The 12,438-nt window shown below is 40.3% G+C and overlaps 1 protein-coding gene across 1 annotated transcript; it reads left to right on the top strand.

Moving 5' to 3' along the window:
* Window positions 1–5,807: 5,807 nt before the first annotated feature.
* Window positions 5,808–9,278, top strand: LOC108138596 (alpha-protein kinase 1). The gene has a single exon (XM_017260886.2). The coding sequence runs from the start codon at window positions 6,256–6,258 to the stop codon at window positions 8,578–8,580; it is 2,325 nt and encodes a 774-aa protein (XP_017116375.1). The 5' UTR covers window positions 5,808–6,255; the 3' UTR covers window positions 8,581–9,278.
* Window positions 9,279–12,438: the final 3,160 nt, after the last annotated feature.

The raw sequence follows: 12,438 nt of genomic DNA, 5'->3' as shown, positions 1-12,438 counted from the left end.
ATAAATTGAATGTTTTGAGTCTTACCAATAAAAGTTAGATTGCCAATATAATAAAGGATGTACATATGAGGAATGTTTTCGATGACAGTGTAGCCCTCCTTGTACATACATATATGTATACATATATTTATGTGGCGCGGTTTTTTTCCTTTGTATATGGTCAGCGTGCATTTTTATGCGCCTTCCAACCGCCAAGGCGGCCCAATGTCTGGCCCATAGGGGCCACCAGAAATGGAGGGGGCCTTGAGGGCCAAGGGAGGGTCTAGAGCGGCCAAAGGGGGGCTGGGGATACTGGGGATACTGGGGATGGGACAACGACAACGTTACTTTACCATGACGCTGGCTTTTTGGCTCGCAGCTTTGGCAGGCCGCTTTCTTTTCCGAGAAGAACTATCCATTAGGCGCCTGAGTTCGCTTCGGTTCGTAGTTACCTGGAATCGGACTTGCCAGTCGATTCTTCGAGAATCGGGAATTGGGAATCGGAAGAGGAAGAGGAGGATGGGGAATGGGGAATGGGGAATGGATGGGGGACTTGGGGTTACCAAGTAGAAACGATCGTGCTGTGAACGATCCTTAATGCTGCCATTGGAAGTCGTTAAGATTGGGCAAACACCAGAACCTTAAAGGGGGTAGGAAAAGGTTCGGGCTCGAGGAGAAGAACTGAAAATGGATATTTCACACATTCCCAGTAGCCCTGGAAATAATGAGCCAGAAAATCGGAAAATGCAGGCATCGTTCAAGAGAAAATCATAAGAGAACTCCATATCGAGAATTGCATAACCAGTTGTTACTTAACATTTACAAATTCGTATGTGCGTTTATAAGATATAATAAAATTTGAATTTTTTTTACAGATTATAATATTTTGGTAATAAAGAAATTTAATCCATAAGAACAATATATTTCGGATTTCAGATTCAAAAGCTTTTGTTAAGCCGGATGATAAAGAGCTATACGAAGGCTGGGTAAAAGCTAAACTTCACAGAGCATAGAAACTAGTCAATCAATTAAACATTTATGTATGTATGTATATATAAAAGTCATTTTAATAATATAAAAAAATAAATAACACAGGCAAGCTTATTAAACACATTGATAAGAATATATATATATATATATATAATATTTAGATGATATGGTATTTACAATAATAGTGTAAAAAACATATACTTTTTGATATAATTTAATCTACAATGTACAAGAGACGTGATACAGTCAAGTTCGCTTGGCATATCGGTGCTAGAATAAGACTGGAACCTGCAATTCGTAATAACCATTCGAGCGTACTGTATCATTTAGGCCTTCAACTGATATAATTTAGCTTACATTGTTTTCCTGGGTTTAAAAACGTGATCGACCCACGTGGATCGGTACGTTACAAGAATAACAACAAATAGGGCTTATTCGAGGGGTGACGTACCCCATAAGACCAGATACCAGAGTGGTCAGTGGCAAAGAGATTGCAGCAGGGGCCCCCAACCGATAACCCGGGGGCACTACGTGTTCAGATAGATAGAGCCGATATGAGTGTGCCGTATTTATATACACATACATACGTTTGTATATATATGGTGGGTATTCACGATTTCGATTGTGGATGCAACTATATAGTGCACTTTGTAATTGCTCGAGCAACATTCCGTCGAAAAATTGTTTACAGAATCAACCTTTATTGGCCGACAAATAGAACTTGGCACTTGAATCGCCTTTGTTTGATCTTATCGCCTGATAAGGCTTATATATACATACATACCTATATTTTTTCCTCTTATGGTTTAGTCATAGGCTAAAAGAGCGTGTCTGCCTTCATAGTTGAGGAATTTCCTGTTTTTTTTATTTGTTGGGCTCTGTAAAAAATAATATAATTTTGGTATGAGTGGTTGGCATATGCAGTTGAAAAGTATTCGATGTTGTTTTATTTATTTATTTTGCCAAACAAAACAATCATTTAACTCCTACTTAACTTATGATTAATAGTAGAAAAATAATTAAAGAACGCAATAATTATTTCATCATAAGCTATTATATATCCGGACTTGGGATAAATATTTTAAGCTTAAAAGGTTGATTTTTTATATGTGCCATCTTTTTTGTTGTTGTTTTAATGAATGAGTATTTCTTTAAGTTAGATTGTTGACTAGTTCTAAAACTTTTATTTTTTTTGATTTTATTATTTTTTTTTTTTTCTTCTCAAAAAGCTTTTAACAGGATATATTTTATTTTATTTCAATCAAAGGACCGAATCTTAAAGGTTCATAAATGGTTAAGTTCATGAGTAATATTTCTTTGTTTTATGGTTTTTTAGGTATGATCGTTTTTAGAAATATTTATTTCTTTTAAGGCTTTGAGTCCTGGAATTTGTATTTCTACTCGGAGCTCCATCTTGCGATTCTTCAAAATATTCTCCTTGTCTTTTTTTCTCCTTCTCTCCTTTTGTCCCTCTTTTAGTTTATGTTGTTTGTGTGGGCTTATTCAAACGCAGACAGCGCGGCGGCAGAGTCGTTGAAAAAAAAGTAACCTGAGGCTCTCCTCCTGCAACTCTCCCCCTTCCACTCTTCTTCCTCCTCCTCCTCCTCCTTCTTCATCTTCTCTTCCCCCTTCTCCATAAGATTGGAGATCATAAGTGCCCCAGCACGTCGTTCTCCTTCTTCCCCTCCTTTTTATGTCGGTTGCCGCGCCCTTTCCCTTTCCCATTTTTTTATACTTGTTTTTTTTTTCTCAACTTTTTAATCAATTCATGGGTGTATGACTGTATGTGTGTATAGATTTCTTCGATTTTTACGTTACCTTTTTATATTCAATTTTTATCTCTTTGCCTTCGTCTTCTTCGCTTCTTTTTTTGTTTTGTTTTTGATAAATCGATTTAGAAGCCGACGGGGTCTAAATAAAAAAAAAAGTGGAATTCTTTTGATTTTTATGTGCCGGCGTGTGTAAATGTGTGTTGCTTTTGAACTTTTTTGTCGGTTGAATTTTTTGTTGCGAGCTTGTGTGCGTTTTTTCGGCATATTTTTGGGTTGTTTGTGTCCGCTTTACTTGGAAATGCAATTCAAAAATGTATTTCTCTCGCCTTTTTTTAAGGCTTTTTTCTACATTTTTCTTCAGATTCTTTTTTCAAATTTCGGTCAATGTAAAAAAATAAAGTTTTGGCCTTATAATTTTATTTTGTAATTTTTTATGTTTAATAGATCTGATCTTTAAAGTTTGTTGAAATATATTGTGTTACATAGATGTACATTTTTTTATTTATTTTTAAAGTTTTAATACTGTATAGAATGTACACATCTTGAAATTTGATTCATTTGTTTCTTCGGTTTATTTTCAAAAATGTATTATTTGCAAGCTTAGAGAGGACATTTTTTGTATATATAAATATTGAATTAACATTTTTTAATGCAGGTGAATATTAATTCCCCGTTGTGAACTTATTTTTTTTTTATGTTTTATAACATTTTTTCAGTTTGTAAATAATTTTTTTTTTAAGAAACCTTTTTTAGCGCGTCAAACATATTATTCGTTATTTGTATTTTTTTGTGTGCAGGCGCTTCGCAGGCTCCATCATGTCTTGTCGTCCCTTTCCCGCTTCCTTGATCTTTCCAGACAGTCCGTCGTCGCTTTTTTATTGGTGGTGTGGTGAGGCGGGTGAGGAGCTTGGGATTGGGATTGGGATACAGTAAGAGTGAGGATGAGAGATCAGTGCTTTCGGATACAGTGGGGCGGGGCACCAGCGACGTGGGAATCTAGACCCCTTTGATCTATCATGTTTTTATTTATAAGCTAGCTAGGTGACTCAAAGATCTCGCGTCCCCTCTCTTTCCCACTTTATCTCAGCATATCGCACGCGCAAATTGATGCTCGACAACAATACCATATATATTCGATTTGGTTTTTTATTTCTTTTTGTTTTTTATAAATTTGCATACACTCGCATGCAAAGCAGCCCACCGTCGCACTTACACACATACGCATACAAATAGCAAAAGAGAGCGAGGTGTCTGTGTGTGTGTGTGTGTTGTTCATTCATGAATTCCAGATTTTGCCGAAGAGGAAGAAGAAGAGACAGCATTTTCGTTTGTCATTTTTATTTGCAACAAGTGCGGAAAGACTCTCTTGATTTTCCTTTTGCACCTCTTGCATGCCCTTTTTGTGTGATTTTCATTATTTTATTTTTTTGAGCTTAGACAGAACGGCGACAACGTCGACAGAAAAAAGCTTAGGCTACATATATAAATATACATATATATATATATATATATATATATGTATATAGTACATATGCACCCACGGCCACAACAACGAGTAAAATATAAAATAAACCAAGATAGTTGGAAACCACTATTTGTGTGTGTGCTTGTAAATATATATAAAAAATGCAGCAATGCATTCAACAGTTGATTCCAAGAGAGAGAGAGAGCGACTAGTGAGGGAGAATACGAGAGCACGCTCAACAAGTTCGTTCCACGATCTGTTGCTTCGTGTGTGTGTATGAAAAAGAGTGGATGGATGGGGGCGGGGGCACAGGGGTGTGGGTCAAAAGGGGTAGGGGTAGGTAAAGGGGATCGGGGAGGGAGGCATTTGGAGTGGCAGTGCCAGAATGTCTGGCAACACACGACTCTGGCGCACACACACACCATTTCAATGGGTCTCTGTTGTGTGTGTGTGAGCAACCGCAGCCGCTAACAAAAGTCGCAGCACAGTGCGCCGAAAGCTGCCAGCCACTGGATTTGGCTGAAGTTGGTTTTTGTACTCTAATTTACTTAGCTTAATAAAATTACAATCAGCCTAATGTTTAGGAAACCAATTAAGTAAGAAGATTATGAATTTTAATACTTTTTGAGTTCCTTCTGTTTTCCAATCTAATAATTCTTTTCTCGTTCGGCTATTGGTTAAATGCTGATAATAAGTCCAATTTACTCTTATTAAATATATTAATTCTATGCTAACAATTTTCGAATTGCATTTTTAAAGCTTAATACTCCTTTTTGACATATATTAATAGAAAGACACTTTTAAGTTTGTAAAGCATTTCAGTTCTTGGTTGGATCTCTGTGTGACTTCAAAGTTTTCGGATGCAGATGTCACATGGATGTCATTTAAGCTTGACTATTACTTTCAAGTTTTCTAGATTATCTTTTCTCCCCGAATAACATTATTGAGTCATGCCATTATTGTATAATCTTCAACTATCTTTACCATTTCGCCCCACTGTAGACCCATTTGTGGTGTTTTTGTCAGTTAGTCAGTCGTCCGGTGACTGTGGCAGTGGCTCCGCATTGGAAAACGGGAAGGGGGACCGAGGGGCAATTGTTGGTTTGTTCCGTCCCCTGTTGTCCATTCGGTCCCACCGTGCATACACATTGGAAAAGCAACAACACAAAAGCGCCGCAACTGCAGCAACAACAACGCCAACGCCACAACCCGTATGTGGCATCCCTTTCGCACTCGCACTCGCCCTAGCACACACACGCACACGTGCAAAGGCAGACACCTCGCGACACGAATGTCGTCAGTTTGTCTGCAATGCTCAGCGCCATGCTTGTTGTTGCTGTGGTTCTCTCTCGCTTCTTGCCCGCTCTCTCGATTTTTCACTCTCTTCTCCACGCACACTTACACCCACACGAGGGCAGCAGCGGCAGCAAAAACAACAACAGTGGCGGCAGCAGACAGGCAGGCATTCTACACTTGTATGCGTGAGTGTTTGTATCTGTGAGTGAACCCAAGCAGCGACGTCGACTGCGCGGCCGGCAGAGACGCCGGCAGAGAGCGGCAGTCTAGAACGTATCTTCGAACTAGAACGAAAAAAGGCAGAACAATTGTGTTTTGGATTCCTTGCCGTGCGGATCGCAAACGCGAGTTAATGGGAAGAGCGTATCTAACCACGTACAAATGAGCAAAAAGTAAAAAAAAACACACAAACGTTAGTGCTTTTACATTTTTTTAACTGTGTTTTCCGATATACAATATACACATATTTGAAACGGATTTTAAAGTGTTTTTATACAACAACTCCAAACGTATCTATGTGCGAGTGTTGTGTGCGTGTGTGAGTGACAGAGCTGCCAGATCGCGAGTTATGAAAGCGCAAGCGTCGCACGCAAGTAGCAACAACAGCTACAAATAAAAAAAAAAAACACCTAAAAACTAAAAACACACAGCAGCAGCCACACAAATATATATTTTTGCTACTAAAAAAAAAGAGAACTTAGATATTTTTACCACCAAAAACGTTATACAAAAGCTACCCTAAAACTAATAACCATGGATAGCAGCAGCAGCGATTCTGGAGCTTTGAACTTCAAGCGACCCAAGGATTCTTCGGAGAATTCTACAAATAACAATAATAACAATGCCACCTCGGGCGGCAGTCCCAAAATGGGCAGTCGTAGGATTTTCACGCCCCATTTTAAGCTGCAAGTTTTGGAATCGTACCGCAACGATAATGATTGCAAGGGCAATCAAAGGGCCACGGCCAGAAAATACAATATTCACCGCCGGCAAATCCAGAAGTGGTTGCAATGCGAGTCCAATTTGCGTTCGTCGGTGGCCAACAATCAGCAGCAGCAGCAGCAGCAGCAGCAGCAACAACAGCAGCAGCAGCAACAGCAACAGCAACAACAGCAACATCTCCCGCAGCAATCGGTATCGCCCACACCTGCAGTCAAGGTGTTCCATCAGCTGAGCCATCCGTTGGTGCATCAATTGCATCACCATCATGCCGCCGCAGTGCATCATCATCATGGACATGGACACCATGCTGCCGCTGCCGCCCATCATCATCACCATCACCATCATGCTGCGGCAGCAGCAGCAGCAGCGGCGGCAGCAGCAGCGGCAGCAGCGGCCCACCATCATGCCGCCCATCACTTGTTGGCCGCCAATGGCATCGTGCCACACCCCCTGGCCGCCCATCCACACCTCCATGTCCCGGTGGCCATTCATCCACAAATGCAACATCAAAAGGAGCAGCAGCAGCAGCAGCAGCAACAGCAGTTGCAGCAGGAGCAGCAACAGCAGCAGCAGCAACAGGAGAAGCTGCAGCAGCAACAGGAAGCACCAGCAACTGTTCCCACAAATGGCAGCAATCAGGGCTCTGCAAGTGTCCTTTCGGCTGCCAAAATAGCCGCTGTCGTTGCCGCCGCCATGGCCACCAGCAATGGCAACAATGGCAACAATACACCCGCAACAGCAACACCAATCCCCGCCAGCAGCAGCAACACTGTGCCCAGCAGCAACAGTAGTTGCAACAACAACAGCAGCAACAGCAATAGCAACAGCAACAGCAACAGCAACAATAACTGCAATAGCAGCAGCAAAGCCAACAACCAAGTGCCAATACAAGTGCCAATCCTGAGCGGATCCCCCGGCGGATCCTCCAGTCACATTCCACACATGCCCTACTCCTACCACCACCACCATCAGCATCAGCATCAACATCAGCATCATCCACACCAACACCCACACCCACATCCACATCCACATCATAACCATGGTTATCTGGAGAGCCGTTTGGAGGCGGTAGTTACCCCGGCACCCATGGACTTGTCCCTCGGATCCTCTGCCCGCCGTCAAATGCAACTGAACGACAAGGATCCCTCGGGTGTGGATCTCACCTTCCGCAAGCGCAAGGTCATCACCAATCCCATGCAACCGGATAAGATCAGTAAGCTGGAGGATCACATTAAGAAGGAACCCGAAACGGAGGCGGACAACGAGGATGTGGAGGTGGATGTGGATGTCGAGACGGAGCAGCCCGAGGAGCACAAGCTGCCCTCCAAGCAGGTGAAGCTCTTCAAGCCCTATCTGCTGGACGATGATGAGGATCACCAGCACCAGCACCACCACCAGGATTTGGATGAGGGCGCTGGCGAGGAGGAGCATGACGAGGATGAGGAATACCGCGATGCCGACGACGATGAGGTGGACACCAAGGAGGCGGCAGACAAGAAGCAACAGCGTCGCCTAAAGAAGAAACCAGCGGTGATCAGCGAGCAAAGGGAGCCCATCATCTGGAGCAATCATCCGTATCCTGGCGGTTGTCTATCCCCGGGCAGTTCCACCACTACCACCACCACCAGCAGCAGCAGCAGCAGCAGCTTTCACTGCCATCCAAATCCGAGCATGCAACAGCAACAACAGACATTTCCCGTCGGGAGTCCTAGCCAGCAATTTCAGGATAGCAACAAAGCCACGCCCACCACCCCACTCAGCCCCTTCTCGGCGCCCGCCCTCTCGCCCACTGGCTTCTGCTGTCCCAAGGGATCGCCCGTTTCCGGTTACGAGAGCAGCTCATCCACCTACAGCGACAGCGGCAGCAGCTACAGCCTCAATCTCCAGCTGCATGCCGTCTACAACGACAATCTGATGTACATGCAACAACAGCAGCAACAGCAACAGCAACAGCAACAGCAGCAACAGCAACAGCAGCAACAGCAGCAGCAACAGCAACAGCAGCAGCAGCAACATCAGCTGCAACATCAGCACCTGCAACGCTGGCTGGATCAGGAGTCTTTGGCCCACACAACGAGGACACCGCTGATCCTTGTGGCAGATCCCACGCCCACAAACCTGACCCTGGTGGCCTAAGAAATATCGTAGACACTAAGCAAGCAGCAATCCCACCAATCGGATGTTATACTGGCAGTCACTGGGCCTGGCCTTTTAGTTCCCTAAGCCATAATTTAGATTAAATAAAACGTTTTTTTTTAGCCCTACCAACTAGGTTTTACCTTAAAAAATGTTATATCTAAGCGAGAACATGTATCTTCCAAGCATATCAGCAAAAAAAAACCCCAACCTTAGGATTAGAATATTGATTTTTTTTTTTGATTAACTACTAAGAACAAATTAAGCTTAAGTTCAGTTCAGTTTCTATTTCTATTTCTATTTTTTTTTTTTTTTTTTGTGTATTAGCATGTGTATATAATTGTGTACAAAAACTAAAAACAAAGCGAAACATTTGGATTTGCTTAAGAATTTCAACGCTAAATTTAATTTGTAAAACGCAAAGGGGAGAGAGTATATATTAGTTATTAAAATGTAAGTGAGAAAAATGTGAAAAACGCAACTGGAAAAACTGAGAAAATTGTTAAGAGTAAAGCTTTAAAAATGAAACGAACACACACCTTTACAATACACACTTTTTTATTTGGAAATTGAAAATTGAAAATTCTTGTGATATGAACAAACAACAAAACAAAATTTTAATAAAATTGTTGAAAACTGAAGCTTAATGAATATTTAGCAATATATATATATATATATATAAATATATATTTACAAACACAAATGAGAGCAAGAAATTAAATGTATATTTAAGGAGTTACATTTTAAAGTTAATTATAACTATATACAATATACATATATACAATATATTTATATACAAACAAGAGGATAACGTTTTTTTTTTCCATTGCCAAGGGAAGTCTTTAATGCGCGTAGTTGAAAAACGAATATACATGGAGAGGTATATACCTAAATATATATATATATATATAAAAATCAGTATTTTTATATATAACATTTGACAGCAGCAACAATAATTTTGTGACCATAAAAGCAACAAACAAACAAAAAAATCAACACTAAAACGAATTGATTAAATTAACAACAGAAAACTTTAAACTTTAAATTGAACTGGTTTTCTCATTGAATTTGGGTGGGTTCTCAATTGGTTTGCTTTTTGGAGATGACTGCGAAATTACAGGAAATTTTTCAGGAACCTGTGAAGGATGCAATCCCATTTTTTTTTTGGATCAACAGTTTGTTTATTGTTGTTTTTAAGACTTACTCATAGGTATTCAATGGATTTCTGTTTTACTTGGTTTAATCACTTTTAAACTTTGAGATCACTTTGTAAGAACGGCAAAGAGCTTTATAAATTTCGGTTCTTATTAAAAATATCAGTATTATCAGTCTCTTTATATTTTTAAAAAATCCTTTTTTAAAATCAATATTAAACTTTTGAAAGGATCTTCAACAATCAACAACATAGAACGATGAAATACTAAAGCTAAGGGTTTTTAATTTTCTATTACTTAAGTTATGCTATGATATTTTATTCTAAAACAAAAAATAAGCTTTTTATCTTAGCTGTTGCTTTTATATTTTTCAAATATGCCCTAATCAATGGGCATTATATAGAAAGGTCTCCCTGATTCCCTGCTTTTCAGCTCGGCAATTCTTAGCTGGCCGATTGAGTGACTAAGTGAGGTTAGGGCCCCATTTATAGAACCGATCGCCGTTTGATCTCCGGCGATCATACGAATGTGCCATTCAAATGGATTTGTTTGTGCGTCTGTGTGTATCTGTGTATCTGTGATATTTGCGTGTTGCGTGCCTCATTGTGACAACTCATGGGTTGTCAGTCAGGGCATAGCTTAAGGCTTTGGGGTTTTCCATTTCGACAATGCCAGTGCCAGTGGCAGTGGCCGTGCCACGCCCCCCTCCGCCTTCTCCTCCATTTGGACCACCACCACCACCACCACCCGCTGTCCCTTTAACTTGGTGCTCTGCGGTTTCTGGTCAAATTCGCTTGGCACATTTCGGCGGCGGGGTATGACTAAGCCGCAAATTCTATAATGATCGTATTTTTAAAACGTTTAAAAATAAAGTGCTCTCGTTTGCCAATGTGTGCGCCAATCACGAGCCCCGAGCGGCAGCATTCAGCATCACGGCGATCCATAGTCACATTCACATTCACATTCACATTCAACAACAGCACCACCGCCATCACATCACATCACATCACATCACATCGTATCACATCGTATCACATCGTATTGTATGGTATCGTATCGTATCGTATTGGATCGGATCGGATCGGTTTGGTTTGGTGATCGGTTCTCGAGACAGAGCGGCATACTCATTGTTTTTCACTTGACGCATTGCGCTTTCCCTTCTGCAGAGCGAAGAAAAAGCAAATCCCAAAAATATCGCTGCCAAAGAATTTTTGCGACATTTGCGGACAAAACAGACGGACAGAGCGATCGCAGACCCCGTGGGATACCCTAGTCATACACAGAAGAAAAAATTATACTAGAAAAGACTCAAAACAGGTGCAGTTGTACAAATAAATAGCACTATACAAGTCATACAAGAAATCATATTATATATAATATGATATCTCTAATTGAGGGTTCCATTAGACATACAAATAAAACGAGTTTTCAATGACACTATCTTATTTACCTTTGTTATTGTATCATTCAAAATGAAATCTCTATCAAAGCAAAGTTTATTTGAAATATAATTTTTTAAAGCAACCCTTTATATAAATTTTATTTTTTAAGATGAGCATAATTTTTTTCCGTGTAAAAAAAGGGTGAGGATGGATATTGCCGGGAGATAGGAAATGTTGGCATCTATGTGCTTCGATCGTTCAGGTGATCGTTCCTACGTAGTATAATTAAACTTGAGACAGGTAAAGATAAAGGGGCAACGAACGGCTGATTAGGGAGGAATATAACTATCAAGTTCGATAGAATCTAAAAAAAAAGTTTAAAAACATTAAACACCACGTTAATACTTTGTGAAATTGATATGAATGCAATTGAAATTTAATGTTCGAGAACTGAAAACACGACTTATAAAGCTTAAAGTATAATAATGGTAATGAAACATTAGAAACAATAACTGGAAAACATAAAGCTATTACACTGATAGATAAATAAATAAATAAATAAGTTAAGGCATGCTAATATACAGGTTGTTTAAGACCGAAATAAAGAAAAAAAATTAATGAAGGCAATGTAGAAAAGAGGTTAGGAACAGTGGATATGAAACAAAGTTAGAATGACTAAAAGGCAGTGAAGGAGAATAGAGAAGAATAAAGGAACCATAGAACATAGAGCTATACCATAAAAAATAATCGAATAAGGGGGTGTAGGAGTGTAGATCTGGGGCCCCGTGACATAGGAACATACATATATTTGGAGATGGGGACCCCACAGGTACCGGGAAACTGTGGGAGGAGCGCGACCGCAGATGATTGCTAAATTTCGATTTATTTTCGTGCCGTTTCCGTCGAACCGCGTTGCCGTGTAAACTTTTGCTCGTCTTTTTTTTTTTTTTTTGTTCTACCTCTAGCTACCAAATGTGTGTGGTTTTTGTTGCTGCCTTTCATGCCACGTGACAAATTTCGATCGCTCGGACGTAACAAACAGAATAAAATATGTATATATTTTGATTTGCAGCCAGCGAAAATTTACAAAGTAAATAGGGAAATAGAATTCACCTGAGTCCCGAGTCCCGAGACTCGAAATCTCGGGTCTCGAGTGCCTTTTTTTGCAGATGGCGATCGTCTCTGGCTATATATGTATCTATATATACGCTTATATAGTTTGTTATTGATCAAGCGAGTTTTGTGCACTGTGATGATGCTGTAATCAAAGGAATGGATCTCGCGCGATCCGATCGACAATCGTGACATAATCTCTTATATGA

Source organism: Drosophila elegans, unplaced genomic scaffold (genome assembly GCF_018152505.1).
Source record: "Drosophila elegans isolate 14027-0461.03 unplaced genomic scaffold, ASM1815250v1 contig_149, whole genome shotgun sequence".
NCBI lineage: Eukaryota > Metazoa > Arthropoda > Insecta > Diptera > Drosophilidae > Drosophila > Drosophila elegans.
This window is presented reverse-complemented; position numbering and strand designations above follow the sequence as displayed.

Coding starts and splice junctions, on each gene's coding strand:
- LOC108138596 (XM_017260886.2), top strand. CDS start 6,256: ATGGATAGCAGCAGCAGCGATTCTGGAGCTTTGAACTTCAAGCGACCC.